At 38.4% G+C, this 27,999-nt stretch overlaps 1 protein-coding gene and 1 long non-coding RNA gene across 2 annotated transcripts; one reads left to right on the plus strand and one right to left on the minus strand.

The window, feature by feature from the left end:
• The first annotated feature begins 5,584 nt into the window (after positions 1-5,584).
• Positions 5,585-15,258, plus strand: LOC104213363 (putative late blight resistance protein homolog R1A-3). Its single transcript, XM_070172833.1, has 5 exons — positions 5,585-5,972; positions 6,025-6,138; positions 6,255-6,306; positions 12,190-13,031; positions 13,795-15,258. Exons 1-5 carry the CDS (start codon positions 5,585-5,587, stop codon positions 13,797-13,799), a joined length of 1,401 nt encoding a protein of 466 aa, XP_070028934.1. The 3' UTR covers positions 13,800-15,258.
• Positions 15,259-15,730: 472 nt separating this feature from the next.
• On the minus strand, positions 15,731-27,993 carry LOC104213387 (uncharacterized). The gene is made up of 3 exons (XR_707621.2): positions 27,633-27,993; positions 17,480-17,538; positions 15,731-16,175 (listed from the first exon to the last, which is right to left on the minus strand). It is a non-coding gene; the product is annotated as an uncharacterized lncRNA (long non-coding RNA).
• Between the last annotated feature and the right edge of the window lie 6 nt (positions 27,994-27,999).

A 27,999-nucleotide genomic window follows, 5' to 3' on the forward strand; every position in this document is an offset into this window, starting at 1 on the left:
AATTTAATATAATTATCGGTATATTTATTATGTGTGTTGTCTTGTCCCTATCACGATATTTAATACACAAAATATATATATGGCGCTATGTGTGTCTTGTCTTGTCGAACTGAAAAAGCTGAAAACATCATGATATGGCGCCATTAGATATGTGTGACCGGCTGACATAAAGTCGTCTCGTCAACATCATGATATGGCGCCATTAGATATGGCGCTATCTAATATAGCGCCATTAGATATGGCGCTATATGTGTCTTGTTTAGCCTATAAATAATGGGGTCATTGTAGTTATTTTGTGTGCTAAAAATTTCCCCCAAGAAATATTTCATTAAAAGTAAGTAAGGTTTTTATTATAAGCAAATAGTTCACAAATGGCTCAACCTGGTCGTCCACCAATTTGCTTATGTGGAAAACCATGCATGATGGATTGTGGGTGGGAAGGTGCTAACGTTGGACGCCGCTATTGGTGCTGTATGAACAAGTTGTACAAGCAACCCGACGAACCTACTTGTGAATTTGATGAATGGGCTGAGGAACCATGTTATCAGGAAAGCTACAGGGATAGATTACAGGAATTTCATAATATGTTGTTATACCAGCATAGAATACAAAAGGAGGGAGATAGAATTATTACAGAAATGAGGGAGAAACTGAAGGAGGTGGAAGATAAAAAATGGAGAGCAGAATGGAATTGTGAAGCACACAAGGAACGCAACGAAAAATATAAACGGGAACTTGCGGAGGTGAAGGCGAGAGTGAAAGAGTTAGAAGAAGAAAAAGAACAAATGGAAGAACGATTTAAGTGGTTGGAGCGAAGAATAAATGACAACTGAGGATGGAGCATTGGCGTGTATGTGTTTAGTGTCATTTTCATATGTCATGTATTTTTATTATGTTGGCCTGTTATGTTTGTGTTTGTGTTGTAGTAATGTTTTCCTTGTTTGTTGTACTAAATTTTATTTTAATTTAAGTGGAAGTTAAGTTTAAGTTGTTGTGTTACTATACCAAATACTATAAAACGAAATGAGAACTAAAAAAAGTAACTGTCATATTCGACTAAATATTATTTACACCAAAAAAACAAAAAAATTGGAAGACCGAATCAATGTGTCCCGCATCCGGTGTGTCTCAAAGTAGCCGTTGGTCTGAGGCGCATCCCCTGCCGCCCGGGTACGCTATCAGGATCATCATCATCAAGTCGTCTCCTTATGGCCGGATGCGGCACAGGATGACATGTATCGGTGGTGCTGTCAGGTCCAGTAGAAGGCTACATAATAATATCAAACTTAGTATAGAAAACTACATAACAATTCACAAAAATTTATATTGGCTTACCATAATCGTGTCTGGATCCTGAATGTAGTCATCTGTCGCAGCATCGCATGAAGCCTAAAAAGTAAATTAATAAAGTTAAAACAAAATAAATAAGTTATAGTAAAAACAGTAATAAAATTAATACTAATAAACTCATACCTGCGCATGTGATGAGCTGCCATAACTCAGTCGGTGCCCACTATCAAAATCTCGGATCGGTCGAGACTCATCAGTGGTAGACGGGCCAGGGAAATATCTACCCAACTCCACTCCTTGAAAATCCGAGCCCATGATCAAGAATTGACCCGATGGGGTCACCTGCGACGTCCCTGGAGTGTCATAAATGCCAAGGCTGTAAGACGGCATGTCGGTCTCATGCATGCCACCTCCCATATCAGCAGCAACATCATCAACATCATCAACAGGAGCCTCAAAGCCCCCTTGCTGGGGACCTCCTCTCCGCCCATGACCACGTCTTCCAACACCAGCAGGTCGTCATGGAGCAGCAGCAGCTCGTCGTCCACCACCCTTTGGCATACCACGACCTCGCTGGTATGTGGCTGGGTCAACATAATCTGGATGGTGTGCCAAACGCTGATCCGATCGGCCTCGCTGCAGTGTCTGGGCAGCCACATCCATTAAGTGACGACTATATTCCTGCATGATCACAGGGTCGTGGACATAACTCTGCATCTGCTGCCCCATACGATATACGGTATGCAATCCAATCGCCTGCACAAAAGTTTTTAATATAAACTACGTATTTGACTAGAAATTACTATTAATGTAATTGATAATAACAGAAAACATACCAGAGCCTCATGTCTCCCGGCGTATGAGACGTACCGACCATCTACCTGATGAACTGGGTTCCCGATAAAAAGTCGGGAAATAGTGCGGTACCATGCCATATAAACTTCGATAGGAAAGTGTTGCGGAGCTGGGGTCAAGTCCCCTCGGCTGTCCCAAATACCCAACTGCGCTGTCAGCCACTCAATAAATGTGTCGTCCACTCTCATCCTATCATCCCTCTCATAATGTAAAGGATCCCATGCAGGCTGAGTCGGTATAGACTGCGGAAATTCAAACTGACGAAATACTCGCTCTGAGGCATGATGCTCAACAATATCGAGGCACGTGAGAGGGACGGAAGCCCTCAAAATATGGAAACCGTGCGTGCAATACGCTGGCAGGGTACCTATCAACTCTTCGTTGTACGGCGTCCAGATGAACTATCAAATAATAACACAAACCGTTAGTATGCGCAACACCTAATTAAACAATAATTGGTAAGTTTAGTTAGATATTCACCTGTGCATCCTCCAGAAAATCCAACACATCCCTACAGAAGGGGAGATTATGATGGCCATGATACTCTCGTGCAAGTCTACGACGCAATACCCACCTACAAGCTAGAGGGAGATCAGGAATATGTACATTAGCCGGTAGCTGTGGTAGAAGTGGCCGAAGTTGCAGAAATCGCTCCCACACCCAAACCTAAAACAGAAAGTTGACGTAAAGATTAACTATAACTAGGTAGAATTGTAACTAAACGACAAATTATTTCAATAAGTTGTCACCTGTAGAAGTGGCAGAAAGCCAGAAACGTCTCTCTGTGTGCCCATGGATGCCCGGCACATCTGCCTATACAAAAAAGATAGGACAGCACCACCCCAGCTGTAGCTGACTGTATCATCGAAGTCCGCAATATGATGCAGAAAACGAAGGCTCACTAGGTTCCTCGAAGTGTTCGGGAACAAGACCCCCCCCCCAAATAGAAGGAGCAACAACAGCCTCGTATATTGCTCTACATCCACCTCCGCTGAGTCGTCGGTGATAGTATCGTGGATCTGCACCAAGTGGTCTTTAATGGGGACCAACTGCATACGACTTCTCCCAATTGCTACATCTGGGTCCTCGGACCTGAAGCCCGTGAGCCTGTGCAGCATATCCATATATGAAGCCCGGTTAAAATATCTCATGTTCCCAGGCAGTAAAACTGGCAAGCCATCGGTGGACAGGCCATATAAAATCTTGACGTCCTGGAGTGTGATGGTGGCTTCGCCGATGGGCAGATGGAAAGTGTGCGTCTCCGGTCGCCATCGCTCAATCAACGCCGTGATCAAAGCATAGTCGAGCTGTATCCGGCGAATGCTAATGATCCTATATAATCCCATCTCCTCTAGGTGATGGACCACACGGGGATGTAGAACGCGGGGAGGAGTCAAAAACTCCCACAATAAATCCACTCTCCTGCCCCGAAAAGTCTGCGTAAGCAACTCTCCCCCCCATATATGCTCGGATCTATGCTGGGGCTGTAGGGGTAGTAGCTCCGACGTCCGAGGGCCGGGATGTATAGGTGCATCCATGTCGTCAACTGCAAATTCATAATTTTTAATAACTATCATTAAAATTTATGTGTGTTTTTTATAATTTAAATTCATATTTTTTAACAACTTAATTGTAAAAATTATATATATACTTATGGGTTTCGTGCTAGATTTTCTGAGGCCCAGTGGTACCAAACTATCATTAATAATTTTATGTTTTTTTAATAATTTTTATTCATATTTTTTAATAACTTAATTGTAAAAATTATATATACCTATATATAATTTTTATAATTATGGGTTTCGTGCTAGATTTTCTGAAGCTCAGTGGTACCAAACTATCATTAATAATTTTATGTTTTTTTAATAATTTTTATTCATATTTATTTAATAACTAAATTGTAAAAATAATATATATATATATATATATATATATATATATATATATATTATAATTATGGGTTTCGTGCTAGATTTTCTGAGGCCCAGTAGTACCAAACTATCATTAATAATTTTATGTTTTTTTTATAATTTTTATTCATATTTTTTAATAAATTAATTGTAAGAATTATATATATATATATATATATATATATATATATATATATAAGATAATTAAACAATTACTACACAATACTACGCTACAAGGCTCTACATTTTATTACGCTAAAAGGGTCTACGTTTTACTACGCTAAAAAGGTCTACGCTTTACTACGCTAAAAAAGTCTACATTTTACTACGCTAAAAAATAATTTAAACTAAACGGCATAAAAACACATAAATATACATGAGGATATTAACAAACACATTTTTTAGACTAATTTACATATTTTTATACAACACTAAAATTAAATCCGGATAAAATTTAACATGCTAGTTTCGGAAAAAATAAACACAAACCGAAATAGAACACATACAAATCAAGTAATATGCATTGTTATAAAAGTTTCAACTTAAAATAAATCGAAATACCTCGATTTAGAATTTTCGGAATGTAGATAGATCGAAATTTTGACTCCGGAAGAGTGAATCCACAATAACACGAAGCTCTACTCGACAGTGGGACCACAAATATTAAACTTTTATGTGACGGGGGGACCCAAATTTATTTATTTTTTTTTAAAATGGCGGCAGAATCGGTGGTGGTGGTGGTGGTGGGGGGACCAGAAATGAGAAATGAGGGAGATGGAACGAAGAAGAAGAAGATGGAGGATTTGTATTAAGCGGTATAGCGCCACTATTAATGGCGCTATGTGTTCAGGTAATAAGGCGTATAGCGCCACTATTAATGGCGCTATGTAACATGTGTCAGTATAACGCCACAAATAGTGGCGCTATACAGTAACGGTGCAGTTAACGTTACTGTTGTGGCGCTATATATAGTTTGGTAACCTTTTTTTTTTACACTTATTTGAGTATTTTGAGTAAAAATAAACCACATTTTGGTTCCGCACTCAGTAAGTGAAGCAATGGACAGTGCACTAGAATGTGAAAAATGCAATTAATGAGAACTGATTTGTTGAGGTTTACTTAATGAACACTGTTATAGGCTCTATGATATAAACTGTTTATACATCGAATGCTTATGAGTATAAGAAAGTGAATCACACACTTTTCCAGACTTTTTTTTATGAGTTTGCTTTGTGGGGCCCCTGTTTCCAAGATTTGGTTTTGTCTAAACTTGGGGGGTAAGGCAGTGTTTGCCAATGGAGGGGCGTGAAGTTGGGAGAAGAAAGGCATGTGCTTGGCACGTTTTTCCGCTGATGCCGTGAGTTTTTTGACAGGAATTAACGGAAGGATGATTTTTGCAAATTTTTTAGTAGTACAAGAATGTTTTTTGTACCCTTTGGTAACATAAGGATGTTTGGGTCATAGTTCAGGATTATTTTAGCCAAAAACTCAAACCTGTTATCTAGTTCCACAAACAGACTGAGTGAAACATGGCTCATGCTGTTGTAACTTCACTTATGACAACTCTAGAGCAAGTCTTAAAATTCAATCCAAGTTTGGTTTCTGAAAATAGGGCACCCCTTGATTCTCTTTTTGGGAAACTTTCTTGCTTGCAAGCTTTCCTTGAGGATAATATGGGAAATAGGATCAATGATCAAGAATCGTTGACTATTTTGGAGACGAAAATTAGAGATGCAGTTTATAAAGTAGAAATTACAGTTGAATTGTGCCTAAGAAGAATCCATGTGGCTGATACTGAAAACAATCGAAACATTGCTCGTTCTAAGCTTTATGATGAGTTGGAGCAAATAACAAAAGAAATGGATTCCATACAAGAAGAGGTGTTGAAGTTCAAGAATGACCATCAAAATATCAAAGGTTTGCCAGCAACAATTTCTTTACCTCTCCTCACCGCCGTGTACTATCTTAGATGATGAAAACACTCTTGTTGGGATGGAAGATGAATTCAACAGCATAAGAGATCAACTCATCGGACAGACATCAGAACTGAATTTAGTCTCAATCGCTGGTATGGGTGATATTGGTAAGACAACTCTTGCTTTAAGAATTTTTAACCATCCATTAATATCTCATCGTTTTGATGTTTCTTCATGGATTACTGTCTCTCAAGATTATGATGTATTCTTCAACTTCGGACAGTCTTTCTTCCAGTGCCCTTTTTCTCGACAAAAGGCACATTCATCTTTGCTGGGTCTGGATCTTGACTTGGATCTTCCCTTCTTTGTCCTCGTTTGATTTTGAGGACGACCCCTCACAAATAGTGCTTCTCCTTCTCCGCCCTTCTGTTTTTCTCGCTTTCTTTGTTCATAGCTGTACAAAGCCGAACAAACTTCTCTGAGAGAAACTTCGTCATTTCCATGGAGTAGAGTAGTTTCAAGGTGCTCGTACTCATCAGGAAGTGACGCCAACAACATCAAGGCCAAGTCACCATCATCATAAGTTGTATCCATATTTTGCAAATCTGTGACCAACTTATTGAAACTGGTGATATGTTCATTCATCGTGGTACCAGGAACATAGGTGAAGTGAAACAGTCTCTTCTTCATGTACAATTTATTTTGACTGTTTTTCTTCAAAAATTTATCCTCCAGTGCTTTCCATAATTTACTTGCAGAAGTTTCCTTTGTGTATGGATATTTCTGCTCTCTAGCAAGGTAGGATCGAATGGTACCGCAAGCAACACGGTTGATAATTCTCCAATCTTCTTCTCCAATAACATCTGGTTTCTTTTCTTCAATGGCCAGATCTAGCCCTTGTTGAAAAAGGACATCTAGAACCTCGCCTTGCCACATCCCAAAATGTCCGGACCCGTCAAAAATTTCTACCGCAAATTTCGCATTTGACACAATTCTTGTCATAAGCGAAGATGCCAATGATGACGTATTGTTGACACTTGATGTAGATTCTTCTTGTTTATTGTCCCCCATATTTGACACAAATATTATTTAATAGCTGACGACACAAATCAAGATTATTTCCTTTCTGATGTAGAAGATCAGACTAAGCTGCAACTACAGAGCATACTCAGACAGAACCTTGACTCAGTTACCAAGATAAATCTTTTCTGATGTGGAAGATCAGACTATGCTGCAACCACAGAGCATACTTAGACAGTACCTTGGCTCTGATACCAATTGTTGCGGAAGCCAAATGTATATAGTGTGAATAAGTCACAACTACTATACCAAAAATTATGACAGCCACCAAATAATAAATAAGACAATAAAACAACAATAAAGGGAACACCAGAATTTACGAGGTTCGGCTAATTTTGCCTACTCCTCGGACACAACCAATATTTTATTTCACTCCAAAAATACAAGTGAAATAATACTAAAGAGAGAAGATACAAATGCCTTAAACAGATGAGAAGGCAAATGAGAGGTGTGTTTCAATCCTAAACATTAGGCCTTCTTTTATAGGGGAAAAATCCCCCCCAAACTTAACTCCCAACCAATGTGGGACTTTGGCATTTTGCCAAACTTCAACAAATCTCCACCTTGGCAAAATTCCACATTTTCAATTCTCTCTCAATAACAAATTTTGGTTGTGTCTTCATCTTCAATCTTCAGTGTTCAACAATGTTGATCAAATCCAAACAATGTTGAAACTTGACCGCAGTCACCACCTTTGTCAGCATATCAGCAGGATTCTCTGTAGTATGAATTTTCTTCACCGTGACTCCACCTTCTTCTATGATTTCTCGTACGAAATGATACCGAACATCAATGTGCTTCGTCCTTGCATGATAAACTTGGTTCTTCGCTAATTGAATAGCACTTTGACTATCACAAAAAATTGTGATACCTTTTTGTTCAACACCAAGCTCCTTTAGCAATCCTTGAAGCCAAATTGCCTCTTTCACAGCATCTGTAATAGCCATGTACTCTGCCTCTGTTGTAGACAAAGCAACTGTTGACTGCAAAGTAGACTTCCAACTAACTGGTGCCTTTGCAAAAGTAAACACATAACCAGTAGTTGATCTTCGTTTGTCCATATCACCCGCAAAATCTGAGTCACAATATCCAACTACAAACTGATTGTCTTCCTGCTCAAAAACTAACCCGACATCTACAGTATTATGAATATACCGTAGAATCCACTTCACAGCTTGCCAATGCTCCTTCCCTGGATTGTGCATATATCTGCTAATAACTCCAACAGCTTGTGAAATGTCAGGCCTTGTGCAAACCATTGCATACATCAAGCTACCAACAGCATTTGTGTATGGTACCTTTGACATATACTCTCGTTCAGCTTCATCCATTGGCGACATAGTAGTACTTAGCTTAAAATGGGGAGCAAGTGGAGTACTAACTGGCTTAGTCTTGTCATCTATGCCAAAACGTTGTAGTACTCTCTTCAAATATTCTTTCTGAGATAAACAGAGTTTCTTTGAACGTCTATCTCTAATTATCTCCATGCCAAGAATTTTCTTTGCCTCACCCAGATCCTTCATCTCGAACTCCTTCTTCAGTTGAATCTTCAACTTATCAATTTCTTCCGAATTCTTGGAAGCTATCAACATATCATCAACATATAGGAGAAGATATACAAAGGAACCATCTTTAAGCTTGTGCAAATACACACAATGATCGTATTTGCTTCTCTTGTACCCTTGCCACAACATAAACTCGTCAAATCGCTTGTACCATTGTCTAGAAGATTGTTTCAATCCGTACAACGATTTTTCAAGTTTGCACACCATATTTTCTTTTCCAGCAACTTTGAATCCTTCTGGCTGAGTCATGTAGATTTCCTCCTCCAAGTTTCCATGTAAAAACGCAGTTTTTACATCCATCTGAACTAGTTCCAAATCCAATTGTGCTACCAAAGCCAACATAATTCTAATGGAGGAATGTTTTACAACTGGAGAAAACACTTCATTGTAATCAATTCCCTCCTTTTGAGCATATCCTTTGGCCACCAATCTTGCTTTGTAGCGAACATTTACTTGGTTAGGAAATCCTTCTTTCTTTGCAAATACCCATTTGCACCCAATTGCTTTCTTTCCCTTCGGGAGATTGGCCAATCTCCATGTATGATTCTGATGAAGGGACTGTATTTCATCATTCATGGCAATCCTCCACTTATCTTCTTCTGAACTTTGGACAGCGTCTTTATAAGTGGTAGGAACATCATCAGCTACAATTGAGGTTGCACAAGCAACCGTCTCTATGAGACGAACAGGTTTCGTTATTGTTCTTTTTGGCCTGCTGGTTGCTATTGATTCAAGTTGTTGTTGAGGTTCCTGAGTTGGAATCTCCTCTACTGGCTCTCCTTCCAGAGGGTAATCTTCATTTGTTTCCTCCTCTGCTTCTTGTGTAGGAAAAATAAATTTTCCCTCAAACTCCACCTGCTTAGAAGCACCTTTATTTTGTTTGGTGTCTTTTGTTACCTTATTTACCATAGCAGATTCATCAAAGGTAACATCTCTGCTGAATATTACTTTCTTTGTCATAGGACACCATAAGCGATATCCTTTGACTCCAGAAGTAATTCCCATAAAAATAGCCTTCTTTGCCCTTGGATCCAATTTTGACTCCGTCACATGATAATATGCAGTTGAGCCAAACACGTGCAAAGAGTTATAATCTACAGCAGGTTTTCCATACCATTTTTCAAATGGTGTCTTGCCATCAATAGCAGCAGATGGTAGACGATTAATGAGGTGACATGCATATGTAATTGTCTCAGCCCAAAATTCTTTGCCCAAGCCAGCATTGGACAACATATACCGTACCTTCTCCAACAAGGTCCGGTTCATACGTTCTGCCACTCCATTTTGTTGTGGTGTATGTCTAACAGTGAAGTGTCGGACGATGCCATCATTTTCACAGACCTTATTGAAATGATCATTTTTGTATTCACCTCCATTGTCTGTGCGAATACACTTGATCCTCTTGCCTGTTTGATTCTCCACCATCGTCTTCCATTTGAGAAAAATTCCCAACACTTCATCTTTGCTCTTCATTGTATACACCCATACTCTTCGGGAAAAATCATCAACAAAGGTTACAAAATAGTGCTTCCCACCCAATGAAGGTGTTTTGGAAGGACCCCAAACATCAGAGTGTACATAATCCAAAATGCCTTTAGTATTATGGATCGCTGTACCAAATTTAACCCTTGTCTGTTTCCCTTTAACACAATGCTCACAAAACTCCAAGTTGCAAGCTTTTACTCCTTTTAACAATCCTTGATCTGATAGAGTTTTCAAGGATTTTCCTCCAGCATGTCCCAAGCGCATGTGTCATAGCTTGGTTGCTTCTGCCTCTTTGTCGTCACTGGATGTCACTGTCGCTGTCCCAATAACTGTACTGCCACGATAGCGGTACATATTATTATTCTTCCGATTAGCCTTCATTACCACTAGTGCACCGGAGCATACTCTCATCACTCCATTTTCTGCAATGATTTTGAACCCTTTTGATTCCAGGGCTCCCACAGAGATGAGATTCTTCTTCAAATCCGGTACATATCGAACATCTGTTAATGTTCTGATCATTCCATCATGGTTCCTTAATCGTATTGAACCAATGCCATATGAGGTAAGAGGACTGTTATCCGCTGTGTGGATGACTCCATATTCTCCTTCTTGAAATTCCACAAACCAGACCCTATTGGGACTCATATGATGGCTACAAGCCGAGTCCATCAACCATATGTCTGATGATGTTGATGACTCTGTTGTAACTAATGAGAAGTCTGAATCATCACAATCAGCTACATTTGAATCCATAATGGCCTTTCCATTATTATATTTGGCCTTATTCTTCAACTTCGGACAGTCTTTCTTCCAGTGCCCTTTTTCTCGACAAAAGGCACATTCATCTTTGCTGGGTCTGGATCTTGACTTGGATCTTCCCTTCTTTGTCCTCGTTTGATTTTGAGGACGACCCCTCACAAACAGTGCTTCTCCTTCTCCGCCCTTCTGTTTTTCTCGCTTTCTTTGTTCATAGCTGTACAAAGCCGAACAAACTTCTCTGAGAGAAACTTCGTCATTTCCATGGAGTAGAGTAGTTTCAAGGTGCTCGTACTCATCAGGAAGTGACGCCAACAACATCAAGGCCAAGTCACCATCATCATAAGTTGTATCCATATTTTGCAAATCTGTGACCAACTTATTGAAACTGGTGATATGTTCATTCATCGTGGTACCAGGAACATAGGTGAAGTGAAACAGTCTCTTCTTCATGTACAATTTATTTTGACTGTTTTTCTTCAAAAATTTATCCTCCAGTGCTTTCCATAATTTACTTGCAGAAGTTTCCTTTGTGTATGGATATTTCTACTCTCTAGCAAGGTAGGATCGAATGGTACCGCAAGCAACACGGTTGATAATTCTCCAATCTTCTTCTCCAATAACATCTGGTTTCTTTTCTTCAATGGCCAGATCTAGCCCTTGTTGAAAAAGGACATCTAGAACCTCGCCTTGCCACATCCCAAAATGTCCGGACCCGTCAAAAATTTCTACCGCAAATTTCGCATTTGACACAATTCTTGTCATAAGCGAAGATGCCAATGATGACGTATTGTTGACACTTGATGTAGATTCTTCTTGTTTATTGTCTCCCATATTTGACACAAATATTATTTAATAGCTGACGACACAAATCAAGATTATTTCCTTTCTGATGTAGAAGATCAGACTAAGCTGCAACTACAGAGCATACTCAGACAGAACCTTGACTCAGTTACCAAGATAAATCTTTTCTGATGTGGAAGATCAGACTATGCTGCAACCACAGAGCATACTTAGACAGTACCTTGGCTCTGATACCAATTGTTGCGGAAGCCAAATGTATATAGTGTGAATAAGTCACAACTACTATACCAAAAATTATGACAGCCACCAAATAATAAATAAGACAATAAAACAACAATAAAGGGAACACCAGAATTTACGAGGTTCGGCTAATTTTGCCTACTCCTCGGACACAACCAATATTTTATTTCACTCCAAAAATACAAGTGAAATAATACTAAAGAGAGAAGATACAAATGCCTTAAACAGATGAGAAGGCAAATGAGAGGTGTGTTTAAATCCTAAACATTAAACCTTCTTTTATAGGGGGAAAATCCCCCCAACTATTGCTAACCCACCGACGTGGGAATCTGAAATTTTGACATTTCAACAATTTGCATCTCAATTATCCCTGCCATTGGTCATTTGGAACCTGCCAAATTTGAGACATTTGTGTCCTGGGGGAATGTATATGCCTGTTCCTCCAAAATCACAAAATCTCTTATGTTTAGAGAACTTGGAAACACTGGATTCAATATCTGTTGCTGCTTCTAATTGGAAGGAGAATTTTACAGCAATCCCTAAAGTAAAGAAGTTAGCTGTTTGCTTACCACCATGGCGTAGTGTAATGTCTAATCTTATTGACAGTCTCATCCGTCTTGTTGATCTCGAGAAGCTAAGAATTCATCTAGATATTTCGCCTTATGAGAATTTTTCATTAAGGCTGCCAACGCTGTTATCGGATGTTTATCCTACATTCTTGAAGAGTTCGACACTAGTAGGAACGTGTCTATTGTGGGAGGATATGACTACGCTTGGTCAATTGCCCAATGTTGAGGTTCTCAGGCTAAAATGTTTTGCATTCCAAGGGAGAAATTGGAATCTAAATGAAGGGGGTTTCAAGAAACTGAAGTTGCTACAGATTAACGAAACAAACTTGGTGCACTGGGAAGCGAGCAGTGAAAGTCTTCCTAGACTTGAGTTTCTAATCTTGAAGTATTGCTATAAATTGGAGGATATTCCTACAGAGATTGGAGATATTCCCACATTAAAACTGACTGAGTTGCATAATTGTAGCCAAGCTGCTGCCCCTTCTTCAGAGGAAATTGGAGAAGAACAACAAAGCTTGGGAAATGAAGTACTCGTGGTCCGTGCCTACAATACTGAAGGTTAGTAAAAAGTATGAGTTTAAGAGGCTCTGGCTGTGTGCTTTGTTTTTAACCATTTCTGAAGATTTCCTTCGTATGATACATACGAGCAATATTGGTGCAAGTGCAAATACATATATCCTGGCTGTTTGCTTCTTCTGAAATTGCCTTCATTTGTTTGGTATTATTTTCTAATGTACATATGCAGTTTCCCCTTCTCTTGCATATCTCATGCAATACTTTCGTTATTTTTCTTTTATCAAAACTGAATTTACAGTCGAGTATATTGTGTTAAGTGCGGTTACCTGTTTATTAATAGAACAAATGGCTTGTATACCTATAAAACTTAGTTTCATTGTGAGTTCATAGTTTCTCCAAGGAAGATGGCATTTTGGTTCACATTTTTTTCCCTCAGCATTGGGTGAAATCTGAAAGTGTATCTGTCAGTTATTCGTCAATGCGTTTTGAAGGGGCTAGCCTATGACTTCATTCGCGTTCCTTTTTCTGCTTGTGTTTTTCGTTTCTCATAGAAATGAAGGCAACACTTTCCTTGTTCTTTCTGAAGGTTACATTCCGATTTGCTCAACTAAAATTGCCCATTCTCTAGTTTACGTTATTTTATCTGCATTTGATGTTATTTTTTCTGTTTGGTTTGCATCCAACTCCGACTGCTGAACAATTGGGAGATAGTGTATTCTGAAAATTTTGATTGAGTGATGCTCCTGGTCTGTATAATGACTGGTTCTAATCTAATTCTTGAACTCTCTTTCTTGTGCTTCCGCAGAGTAAAATCGTTGCCAAGATGATGGCACAGGTAATTAGTTTGAAGCATAAAAATGTGGATTTTATGAAACTAATAGGAAAGCACAAGAACAGATGCATTGAAGATGGACTTCAGAGTGCTCAAGCAGAGATAATTGTGAGGTAAAGGAAAATTAATACCTTTAATTTCTTCTGAATCAAACACATCAGACGCAAGGAGCAACATGAATGGGGGATAGAAAACAGGTCCTTATTCCTCATAGCTGTATGTAAAACTTCTATTTCCGTTTTAGGTCAACTTTATGTTCTTATTTCCATATTCGGACCATGTAGAATTGTGTAAAATCAGGTAAAAGCTGATTTGTCAAGGCAATTGTCCAGTCATTGCCAACCGAAGTTCATTCATCTTCATTTACAAACATTGAGAATATAGTGGCATTTGTCAATTGGCTGGATGAACAGCTCTTACTGATTGTCTGTCCAACTATCATACCTTCACTTTCCTATTCCTTAAATAGGCTCTCGACATTTATATTTGTCACCTTCCTTTCTTCTGGAGCAGTTTATTTTATGGATACCAGGGCTGAACAGATAGTTTATGCAGTATTGCAAACAGCGACATGGCAATATCATGACAGAGAATTCGACATTCCTACTGATCGCTTGCTAGAATGAGGTGAAGTTGGCAAGGCAGGCTCTCAAGTCAGTGACCTTCTTCCCCCTTCCTCATATCAAGCTTTCATCAGTACCATTGGCTAAGAAGTACATGGGACGTGTAGCATCAGGCTTGAAGCCAAAGATGGACCAGAGTAGTCACAGATTACATACCATCTTTACGAACTTGTAGTAGATAGAAGAATTCACAAGACTTAGAAAAATCCGTTTCCAGCTTTCTGAAAGATTTGATGCAGAGAGCATATAAAGGCTTTTGAAGAGCTAAAAACTCGCACGCAGTGTTTGCGCAGACTAATGAAAGCATGATATAATCTTTTACACACATCTTCGTGCCTTAATCATAGTTAGTTAATTAATGTGTATTCTCATCACAATTTATTCTTAACCTTAATAAATTTATGTGCTTTGGTGTAAACATCAACACCAAGCTCTAGTATAGGTAAGTTATTTTTGAAAGAAATACAAGCAAAAGATTGCCTTAACTTCAAACTTGGCATAAGATGGAGACACTCGTCTTGTTTGATAACCTGCCTTGCCAGCAAAAGTTTTCTCCCACAGTATATGCTATTGTAATAGACTAGGATTTACTTCAAAGAATAATGAAAATGAAGAAGACAACAATAAGGAACACAAGCTTTTATTATTCAACTGTCAATGGAATTGAATTACAATAGTTCCACCATAGCTACTATACAATTGATACCTGTAAGAGAGAAGAAGAAGAAAAAGTTGGTTAGGGAGTTGAGAGAGAAAGAGAAGAGAGAAGAGTAGGTAGTTAGGAAGTTGTAACAGAATAATACCGGTAATTGCTTGAGTCCTCAGCTCCCTTGGATGTATTAATTGTTAAGTACCATTGGGCTTCTAATTCTAATTGGGCTTTAACTAAAGAATTAACCTGAGCCCACTTATTTATCTGGCCCAAGCCTTACACTGAGGTAATATAGAGAAGAGGTCACTTTCGTTAGAGAATCCTGGGTCACTAATTAGGAAAGTGACCTCTTCTCTGTATCACCTAAGTGTAAGGCTTGGGCCAGATAAGCAAGTGGGCTCAGGTTAATTCTTTAGTTAAAGCCCAATGGTACTTAACAATAAATACACGCAAGGGAGCTGAGGACTCAAGCAATTATCGGTATTGTTCTATTACAACTTCCTAACTGCCTACTCTTCTCTCTTCTCTTTCTCTCGCAATTCCCTAACCAACTTTTTCTTCTTCTCTTTTACAGGTATCAATTGTACAGTAGCTATGGTGGAACTATTGTAATTCAATTCCATTGATAGTTGAATAATAAAAGCTTGTGTTCCTCATTGTTGTCTTCTTCATTTTCATTATTCTTTGAAGTAAATCCTAGTCTATTACAAGTTTGTATCAGAGCAATTCCTAGCACCATGAAAGTACCGGAAACCAGAGCAAAAATTACAGAAGAAAGCACAAAAAAATTAGTAAGTCAACTGCATAATTACATGGCAGAAACTAGTACGAAGCTGGAGTCGAATGACTCTAAACTGGATGAATTGAATCACAAATTCGATCTTATGATGGATAAATTCCTCGCAAGCAAGGATGGAATCTTGGGAAGTACTCCAACAGCTGCTCATACAGTAGAAGGATCTGGTAGTAGGGGAAGAATGATGGAGAACCACGAGAATCCCGCTGGGAGATTTCACTCGAGCAACTCCAATTCCAAGGTCAACTGCCCTTACTTCGAAGAGGGAAATCCAAAATCTTGGCTGCAAAAATGTGAGAGGTATTTTCATTACAATCACATAATTGACCCACAACATAAACTTGAGAGTGTTGTACTACCTTTAAATGGTAGGGCAGAGGCTTGGTATTTCTCTTATCAACTGAGTAGAGGTACTGTTATATGGGTTGATTTCATGGAAGAAATCTGTAAAAGATTCAATGATGTTGATAATAGTAACCTTAACTTGTTAGGAAGGTTTAAGAGAGTGGAGCAAAATGGATTAGTTAATGAGTATTTGGAGAGGTTTGAGGATTTGAAGGCATGAGTGTTAATTAAACATCCAACCATACCTGAAGAGTTCTTTCTGGGATTTTTTTATAGAGAGGGCTTAAGGAAGTGATTAGGCACAGTATTAAGATGCTTGATCCTTACCCATTAAGTCATGCAGTAGAAAAAGCTAGGCACGAGAAAAAGTTAATGGAGTCAATGAGTAGGAAGAACAAGAGGTATGGAGGAAGACAGTCTACTCAGTCGAGTACTCATGCTAATACTACATTGAGTAGACCTCCTAGTTATGTACGGAAGGAGAATGGTCCTCATACAACAATCTCAGGGACTAAACTATTTAAAGGTAGCTTCAAGCCACGGGAGAATGCTATAAATGTGGGGAAAGATACTTCCCCTGGGCATGTTTGCAAGATCAAACAACTCAACACATTGTTAGGGACCACTGAGTAAGAACAACTAGAGATAGTAGATCAATTAGAGAATGAGATAGGTCCTGATGAAAATCAGGAAGCTATCATAGATGAGGCAATCAACCTCAATGCATTATCAGGAACTTTTACTTCTACAACTATCAAGCTGAAGAGAGTATATGGTAAACAGGTGCTGATAATTCTAGCAGATAGTGGCAATACTCACAGCTTCATAGCTAGCAGCACTGCCAAGCAATTGGGGTGTGCAATTCAAGAGGCTGTACCAATGAGGGTAGCTGTGGCAAATGGAGGACACTTGATGATTTATCACTCTTGTCCTCAGTTCTAGTGGAAACTCAAGGCATTGAATTTGAACACAAACTGAGGCTATTGGATATTGGAGGATGTGATGTAGTTTTGGGGGTAGATTGGATGAGAAAACACAATCCAATTTTGTTTGACTTTATTGGATATAGGCTATAAGTGAGTGTGAAAGGAAAAAGGGTAAATTTAAAAAGGTATTCTAAAGAGGGAAAACTACAGAATATGACAACTACTGGGGTGAAACAACTACTGAAGAAGGGACAGGTATTGTGGGAACAATTGTTCACAGTTAATGTGCAAACTACAGAATTGCAAAGGAGCATACCTTACAAGATTCAAGAAGTTGTAGCTGAATTCTCAGGAGTGTTTGCAGAACCAAAGTACCTGCCACCAAGAAGGACTCATGATCATCACATTCTACTTAAACCTGAAGCAGCACCAATCAGTATTATACCATATAGGTACAATTACATTCAAAAGAATGAGATAGAAAAGCTAGTTAGTGAAATGCTTAACAATGGTACTATACAACCTAGCCACTCTTTATTCTCTTCTCATGTACTATTGGTAAAGAAAAAAGATGGAAGTTGGAGATTTTGCATTGATTACAGAGAGCTAAACAAGATGACAGTTAAGGATAAGTTTCCAATTCCCTTGGTAGATGAACTTATAGATGAGCTTAATGTCTCTTGCACTTATTCAAAAATTGACTTAAGAGCTGGTTATCATCAAATAAGAATGAAGGAAGGGCACACCTATAAAAGCGTATTTAGAGCATATCTAGGGCATTATGAATTTAGAGTTATGCCCTTTGGCTTGACCAATGCCCCTGCTACTTTTCAAAGCCTTATGAATCAGGTGTTCAAACCCTTTTTAAGAAAGTTTGTGTTGGTATTTTTTTGATGATATACTAGTCTATAGTTCTTCTATAGAGGCTCATGTGTTACATCTCAAGAGGGTTTTGGAGGTCTTACGGAAGGAACAACTTTATGCAAAACTATCTAAGTGTGCTTTTGGACAGGATAAGGTGGAGTACTTGGGACATATTATCCCAGGTAAAGGGGTTTCCACTGACCCTGCTAAAATTGAGGCAATGATAAACTAGCATGTACCTAGATCTGTGAAATCTTTAAGGGGATTCCTAGTGTTGGCTGGCTACTATAGGAGGTTTGTTAAATCCTATGGAATCATAAGCAGAGCATTAACTAATCTGCTTATGAAGAATGCCTTCAATGGAATGAGGAGGCAGAGTTAGCCTTTCTGTAGTTAAAGACAGCTATGTCAACAGTACCAGTGCTTGGGTTAGCTGATATCACCAAGCCTTTTGTGATAGAAACTGATGCATGTGCTACTGGGATGAGTGCTGTATTGATGCAAGGGGTAGGCCTATAGCCTTTTTCAGCAAAGCCTTAGCACTCAAGCATATGTGGTTATCTACTTATGAAAAAGAGTATAATCAGCTGTAGATAGATGGAGACATTACTTGCAAGGGGGCACTTTATTGTTAAGACTGACCATCAAAGTTTGAAATACCTACTAGAGCACAAGGTAACTACAGCATTGCAACAGAAAGGGTTAACTAAACTGATGGGACTTGACTATGAGGTTCAATACAAGAAGGGTAGTGAGAATAAGGTGGCGGATGCCCTTTCAAGAAGATAATAGGAGGACTCTACACTGTTAGCCATATCCAGCACATAGGCTACTTAGCTACAAGATATTATTGACAGCTATGAAGGTGATCCACTAGCCTTACAACTACTGAGGGAGTTGACCATAGCTCCTAATAGCAAGGTTGACCATACTTTGCACTAAGGGGTCATCAGGTACAAACAAAAACTCTACGTGGGAAAGGGCACTAATCTAAGGGAAAAGAATCCTACACACTATGCATCATTCTTCCATTTGTGGACACTCAGGTCAGCAGGGTACCTACAAGAGATTACAACTTCTATTTCATTGGCCAAATATGAAAAAAGAAATGTGTAAATGGGTAAAGGAGTGTGATGTTTGTCAAAGAGTTAAGGCTGAAAATGTCCATCCACCAGGCCTGCTTTAGCTAGAGGTGTTCAAAATCGAGCCGAAACCGAAAATCGAATCGCAAAAGTGGCTTAATGGCTTATTGGTAGCGGTTTAACGGTTTAACGGTTTAACGGTTTGACGGGTGAGGAATGGATTGAAATTTTTTTTAACGGCTTATCAGTTTGGGGGCGGATTATTCAATTTTCTTAACAGATAATCTGTTAACCCGTTAAGAATATATATATATATATTGTTGGACTTTAAGCCATTGAGCTTTAAAGACTAGAAGTGTTAATTGGGAAATAGTGGGAAACAAAATGGAGGGAAATGAAAAATTTGAAAAATTTGAATCAAGTGGGCTTTGTCAAATACTTTGTCCCTCATTGGTGAGGGACAACTACACTTGTGTGTATAAATATAGGATCACTTCTTAGAGCTTTTAAAAGGAGTTGAAGAGAATGAAGCCTCGCGCCGTCGTCGTCGCTCGGCTCGGCTTCGGATTCAGATTTGTCAAATGATCGATCGATGAGATTAATTTTTTTGACAAAAATTATTTAATTAATTATTTAAGAATTAATTAAGTGATAGTCAGTTCATTAACGGAATTAACTGAAATCCAAAACGCTGAACTGGTTTTCCCTTTTGTACACATTATGAACGGACACCTCTTCCTTTCAAATATCTGTTCACATTATGAACAGATATCACACCTCTTCCGACAATTGCCTATAAATTCCGAGGCATGGCTTCTTTTTCACACACTGAAAATAATAGAACTTCCTTCTGAAAATCCTGCATTCTACTTCGCAGTTTCTCTTTCAAATTCGTAGATTTTGCTCTGTTCTTTGAGTTCGTTGGTATCCTGCAGTTTGTATTGCCACTGTTGCAGGAAGGTTTATTCCATTTCATCCTGGGAGGATTTAATCCATTACCTTGGCAATTTGTGAGGGGGTTAAAATTCCTTAAGAACGCACAAGGAAATTGTGGACTCGGAATATTTCTTATAGTTTACTGTTTTTCCAGTTTCTTCTAACAATTTTTTTTCCTAATTTCTGTTTTAACACAGTAGCGACAACAAGCTTAAGGAATTTTAATATTAACATTTCTGTGTTGAAATCTATATTGAATTTTGATATATATTTTGTATACTGGTTTGGAGACTAAAGCCTTGGTGCTTTCTACTCCGATATATTTTTACTCCGGCTTAAAGAACATAAAAACTTTACCGGGGTATTAAATTTGAATACGGTTTGAAGAATATAATAAACTTCACCTTTTATGTTTGAATATTTGGTTGGTATTCAGTTTGAAGATATAAAAACTTCACTGATTTTGAAAAGTTATGTTTGTTGCCAACTTTACAAAAAAATGGCAAATGAGGACCAAACTAATGCTAATGGAACGGGTGCTACTGTTACGAGTGTTGCTGCCTCGTCAAGCCATTCAACTCCTGCTCATGTTATGGCACCAGCAGAAAAACCCGGAAAATTTTCCGGTATTGACTTCAAACGTTGGCAAATGAAGATGCTCTTCTATCTTACTACGTTAAGTTTGTAGCGATTCATCAAAGGAGGATCCTCCGGTCGTGGCTGAAGGCACTCCGGATGACGAACGATTTATTGTAACTGAAGCATGGAAACATTATGATTTCTTGTGCAAAAACTACATTTTGAATTGTTTGGAAGATAACTTGTACAATGTCTATAGTGTCATGGAAACTTCAAAAGCGTTATGGAATGCGCTTGAGAAGAAGTACAAGACTGAGGATGCCGGATTTAAAAAGTTCGTGGCTGCAAGGTTTTTGGATTTCAAGATGGTTGACACTAGGTCGGTCATAACTCAAGTCCAAGAATTACAAGTCATTGTGCATGACCTCCTTGCTGAAGGTATGACCCAAATCAATAATTTTACTAATAAGATTTATCTTATTATTAATTATGAATTTATTATTGAAGGTATGGTCATAAATGAGGCTTTTCAAGTCGCCGCTTTCATTAAAAAGTTACCTCCGTTGTGGAAGGATTTTAAGAACTATCTAAAACACAAGTGTAAGGAAATGACACTTGAAGATTTGATTGTTCGTTTGAGGATAGAAGAAGACAACAAAAATGCTGAAAAGAAGTCACGTGACAACTCGACACTAATAAGGGCTAACATTATTGAGGAGGCACCACAAAATAAGAAGAGAAAGAAGGCTTCTGGACCAAAGAATTACCCAAGCAAGAAAAAGTTCAAGGGTAATTGCCACAACTGTGGAAAGTCTGGGCATAAGGCCGTGGACTGTCGTGCACCAAAGACTGATGTACAAAAGAAGAAGAATAAGAAGAATCAAGCTAACATGGTTGAAATGTTGAAGAAATGGAGGACTTGTGTGCCATGTTGTCTGAATGCAACTTGGTAGAAAATCCTAAAGAATGATAGATTGATTCTGGAGCCACCCGCCATGTTTGTGCTAACAAGGAGTTATTTTCTTCTTATGCCCCCACAGGACCCGACGAGATAATTTTCATGGGAAATTCGTCTATATCCAAAATTGAAGGAGTTGGCAAGATTGCGTTGAAGATGACGTCGGGAAAAATTGTGACTCTAAACCAAGTTCTCCATGTTCCAGAAATTCGCAAGAATCTTGTATCTACCTCACTTCTTGTCAAGAATGGATTCAAATGTATATTTGTTTCTAATAGTATTGTACTAAGTAAGAATGATGTGTATGTAGGAAAATGTTACCTGAATGAGGGCCTTTTTAAGCTAAATGTAATAGCAGTTCCTATTAATAAAGTTAATGTTTCTTCTTACTTACTTGAGTCAAAAACTTTATGGCATGCACGCCTCGGTCACATCAACTTCAAAACATTGCGAAAAATGATAAATTTGGAAGTATTGCCAAAATTTGATTGCATTAATTCCAAAAGTCAAATATGTGTGGAATCAAAGTATGCTAAGCATCCTTATAAGTCCGTTGAAAGGAATTCAAGTCCTTTAGACTTAATTCACACAGATATTTGCGACATGAAGTCAACACCATCTTGCGGTGGGAAAAAGTATTTTATTACTTTTATTGGCGATAGTACGAGATATTGCTATGTTTATTTACTTAATAGTAAAGATGAAGCAATTGATGCTTTCAAGCAATACAAGAGTGAAGTTGAAATACAACTAAACAAAAAGATCAAAATGATAAGAATTAATAGGGGTGGCGAATATGAATCTCCTTTTGAAAAAATATGTTTGGAAAATGACATTATTCACCAAACAATTGCCCCTTACTCTCCACAATCTAATGGAATTGCGGAGAGAAAGAATCGAACGTTGAAAGAGATGATGAATGCGTTGTTGATAAGTTCTGGTTTACCACAGAACTTGTGGGGGGAAGCTATACTTACAACTAACCGAATAATCAATCGTATACCTCGTAGTAAAACACAGTCCATTCCTTATGAAAAATGGAAAGGAAGGAAGCCCAGCTTGAAATACTTCAAAGTGTGGGGGTGTTTAGCTAAGGTACAAGTTCCTAAACCTAAAAGGGTTAAGATAGGTCCAAAAATGGTTGATTGTGTATTTATTGGATATGTAACCAATAGCAAGGCATATCGTTTTCTGGTTCATAAATCAGAAAATCTTGAGATCTACGTTAATACGATAATAGAATCAGATAATGCTGAATTCTTTGAAACTATTTATCCATATAAAAAGGAAAGTGAATTGTCATACCAAAAGTCAAAACGACCTCGGGAGGAAACACCAGATGGTATGCCTAATGAGGAAAATCCGAGAAGAAGTAAACGTCAAAGAACATCTACTTCATTCGGTCCAGACTTTCTAACTTTCCTGCTAAAAGATGAGCCTCGAACCTTCAAGGAAGAAATGTCTTCCTCAGAAGCACAATATTGAAAAGAGGCTATCAATAGTGAAATAGAATCCATATTGAGCAACCACACCTGGGAATTGGTTGATCTTCTTCCAGGTAACAAAACTTTGGGTTCTAAATGGATTTTCAAGAAGAAAATGAAAGACGATAGTACTATTGACAAATACAAGGCAAGACTTGTTGTCGAAGGATTTAGACAGCGAGAAGGTCTTGACTATTTTGACACATACTCGCCGGTAACAAGAATTACATCCATTCGGATGCTAATAGCGTTAGCCGCCTTGTATGGTCTTCAAATCCATCAAATGGATGTAAAAACAACCTTCTTTAATGGTGATCTAGAGGAAGAAATTTACATGAACCAACCTGAAGGGTTTGTGGTTCCGGGAAAATAAAAGAAGGTGTGTCGACTTGTTAAGTCCCTTTATGGACTAAAACAAGCACCCAAGCAATGACATGCGAAATTTGACCAAACAATGTTGTCAAATGGTTTTAAGATTAATGATTGCGATAAATGTGTTTACATTAAGAACGTTCCAAATCATATAGTCATTGTTTGCTTATATGTTGATGATATGCTAATAATGAGCAAAGACATTGCCGACATTCAAGCTACTAAGCGTATGCTTACTAGTAAGTTTGATATGGCAGCTACTAAGCGTATGCTCTTATTAGCATATGTCTTATTAGAGGACTCCTCAGGGTCTGGCTTTGTCTCAATCACATTACGTGAAAATGGTACTTGAAAAATTCAAACACTTGGAATTTAGAAGTGCAAGAACTCCAATTGACTTAAACCATCATCTTGTAAAGAATAAAGGTGAAAGCACGTCTCAATTGGATTATGCTCGTGTGTTGGGAAGCTTAATGTATATCATGAACTGTACACGTCCTGATATAGCTTGTGCAATAAGTAAACTTAGTCGATTCACAAGTAATCCCAACAAACATCACTAGTTGGCAATGAAATGAGTTCTAGGATATTTGGAATATACCCAAGATTATGCTTTGCACTACAATAGATATCCTGCGGTTATCGAAGGATATAGTGATGCACATTGGATAACCGGCTTAACAGAAACAAAGTCCGCAAGTGGATATGTTTTTACTATTGGCGGAGGAATAGTATCTTGGAAGTCTTCCAAACAGACGTGCATCGCTCGCTCTACAATGGAATCAGAGTTTATAGCTTTGGATAAGGCCGGCGAGATGAATGGATTCGAAATTTCTTAGAAGACATTCCGTTCTGGCCAAAACCTTTGGCTCATATATGCACACATTGCGATAGTAAGGCTACAATAAGACGGGCAGGGAGCGTTATGTATAACAGAAAGTCTTGTCATATACGACGAAGACATAATACTGTTAGACAACTACTCTCTAGTAGAATTATCACTATTGATTATGTAAGATCAAAGGATAATGTGGAGGATCCGCTTACAAAAGGCCTAACTGGAAAGGGAGTTGAGAAATCATCTAAGGGAGTGAGACTATGGCCGAGGACAAGTCATCATGGCGGTAACTCTACCTAGAATTTTGGATATTCCAAGATCTAGGTTCAAGGAGCTCAAACAAAGTTGTGATTGACCGGTTCAACATTGTCAAAGTAAAATCTTTGGTCCCTTCTCGTGATGAAGACAATGTTTAGTAACAAGGATAGAACTTTACACGTTCTTTAATGATTACCTAAGTTTGATGTGGTATTTATCAAATAGTGTCAATCTAAAGGATTACACGTTTAGGAATCATCTATGTAAGTATGAAGTGAAAGCCGCTTCAATGGGAATTCTGTAAGGCCAATTCTCTACGCACTTATAAAACCAGGCGGTGCTCATGGCTGAAACGAACACAACAATGAGAACCAAAAGGCGGTTAAGGGTTGGTTGTGTGACATATGGTTGTCTAGGTATACACTAAAGTCCGACGGTTCAAAGATATCAAATCTACCGATTGACCGAGTATATCCGACATATGCTTACTATGAAAAGTTCAAAGGGAAACCTACTTATCCAGATGCAATTAATTCTTACTTACAAATCACACAACTTTCATCTATGTTCATTCTTGTTACAGTCATTCCCATTCATGTGGGTGATTGTTGGACTTTAAAGACTAGAAGTGTCAATTGGGAAATGGTGGGAAACAAAATGGAGGGAAATGAAAAATTTAGAAAATCTGAATCAAGTGAGCTTTGTCAAATGAACTTTGTCCCTTATTGGTGAGGGACAACTACACTTGTGTGTATAAATATAGGATCACTTCTTTGAACTCTTAAAAGGAGTTGAAGAGAATGAAGCCTCGCGCCGTCGTCGTCGCTCGGCTCGGCTTCGGATTCGGATTCGGATTTGTCAAATGATCGATCGATGCGATTAATTTTTTTGACAAAGTTTATTTAATTAATTATTTAAGAATTAATTAAATAACAGTCAGTTCATTAAGGAATTAACTGAAATCCAAAACACTGAACTGGTTTTTCCTTTTGTACACATTATGAACGGACACCTCTTCCTTTCAAATATCTGTTCACATTATGAACAGATATCACACCTCTTCCGACAATTGCCTATAAATTTCGAGGCATGGCTTCTTTTTCACACACTGAAAATAATAGAACTTCCTTCTGAAAATCCTGCATTCTACTTCGCAGTTTCTCTTTCAAATTCGTAGATTTTGCTCCGTTCTTTGAGTTCGTTGGTATCCTGCAGTTTGTATTGCCACTGTTGCAGGAAAGTTTATTCCGTTTCATCCTGGGAGGATTTAATCCATTACCTTGGCAACTTGTGAGGGGGTTAAAATTCCTTAAGGACGCACAAGGAAATTGTGGACTCGGAATATTTCTTATAGTTTACTGTTTTTCCAGTTTCTTCTAATAGTTTTTTTTTTCTTCCTAATTTCTGTTTTAACACAATAGCGACAACATATATATATATATATATATATATATATATATATATATATATATATATATATATATATATATATATATATATATATATATATTATTTAATTTATCCATATATATATATTAAATTAAATAATAAAAATCCCTTCTTCCACTTCATTGTTGCAAAAGGTCAGTTTTCTCTTTTGCTCTTGGGAATTTGTAAGACTTCACAGTTCTGATAAAGATTGCTCTTTATAGTCTTGGACTATAGGTGCAGATAGATCTACAAAATTGACAATTTCATTTGCATGTCCAATTTTGCGAGTTCAATAGTTTTTGAATGCGTGCTTATGTGTTGGAGCAGATGACCTGGAGCCATGGATGAAATGGAGCTACTATATATCTCCTATGACATGTGCACAGAATGCGATAGCTATCGATGAGTTTCTGACGAAAGATGGAGTACTGTAGGTTCTAACATTAGTTTATAATTTGCGACATACGTTGGTTTGACTTCTCCAATCAACATTGATTATCTTGACACATCCTGTTCTATGCTCTTCGCAGCCCAACAATGACATGAGATTTTCTGAGCCAACTGTGGGCAAGGTTCTTCTCAAGGCAAGGAGCATGTATACAGAAGACCATGTTTTCTAGCTCTCTGTTGTTGCCCTATTTGCGTTCTCATTTTTGTTCAACTTTTGCTTTATCTTGGCACTGACATACCTAAATCATGTGCAATTTGCAACCACTGCTCCAATATCTGTAGTCTGCTCTGAGCTCAAAGCAGCATCATATGCAATATAGATTGAATTAGACTGATAAATCGCCCGATAAGAGTTAAACCGATACCAATCGGCCCGATATCTTATCGGGTGGCTAGCGGATTAATACATTTAAAAGCTGATAACCGATAAACTGAACCGTTAAGAGTAAATAACCGCCCGATCCGTCCGATAAGCAGCCCTGACGTCAGCCACTTACAAATCCAGACCAGGCATGGTAGGACATATCCATGAATTTTGTGGTGGGACTACCCAATTCTGGGAGTAAGAATCAAATGTTAGTGGTAGTTGATAGGTTCACTAAGTATGGTAATTTCCTGGCTATCAAACATCCATTTTCAGCTCAGGAGGTAGCAGATCTATTCCTCAAGGAAGTCTATAGACTACATGGGCTACCTAGGACAATAATATCTGATAGAGACCCTATATTGACTAGTCATTTCTGGCCACACCTTTTCAAGACTATGAGTACCAAATTGAACATGAGCACAACCTATCATTTGATATTTGATAATCCTAAGCTATGGACCAAGTGGCTTCATTTGGCAGAATGGTGGTATAACACCAACTATCATAGTGCACTAAAGACTACCCATTTTAGGCACTGTATGGTTATTCACCACCCCGACTACCTACAGGATTCTTTCTTAATACTGGCCAATCACCAGTATGAGTGAGTGTGGCTCAACGACAATATATGTTACAAGCACTAAAGGACAATCTGACTCAAGCACATGCTCGCATGAAGTTCTATGCAGATAGATTGAGGTCAGAAAGAACACTAGAAGTGGGAGACCAAGTTTACCTAAAGCTACAACCCTATCACCATTCTTCTATAGATGTGCGCAGAAATGTAAAGTTGTGTGCCAGATACAGCGGTCCATATAAGGTTGAACAAAAAATTGGATCTGTAGCTTACCGATTACAACTTCCACAGGGTCGCAAATACACCCTGTGTTTCATGTCTCGCAACTGAAACATCGAATAGGTCCTACCATCATTCCAGCACAGCAACCTCCTCTCTGCGATATGGAGGGTAAGGTCTTGATTTAACAAACAACCATTCTTCAGAGAAAGATGGTGCGAGTCAACAATGGTGTTGGTGTAAAAGTATTGGTTCAGTGGGCTAATCTAAGTGAAAAGGAAGCTTATTGGTAAGATTGGGGCTACATCAAGCATCGATTTCCAGATTTTGTGGCTCAACTACAACCTTGAGGACAGGGTCTTTCTTGAAGGGGATGGGAGTGTTATGTCGGAGAATCATAGGTCACTAATTAGGAGAGTGA

This window comes from Nicotiana sylvestris, chromosome 4, assembly GCF_000393655.2.
Source record: "Nicotiana sylvestris chromosome 4, ASM39365v2, whole genome shotgun sequence".
Lineage (NCBI taxonomy): Eukaryota > Viridiplantae > Streptophyta > Magnoliopsida > Solanales > Solanaceae > Nicotiana > Nicotiana sylvestris.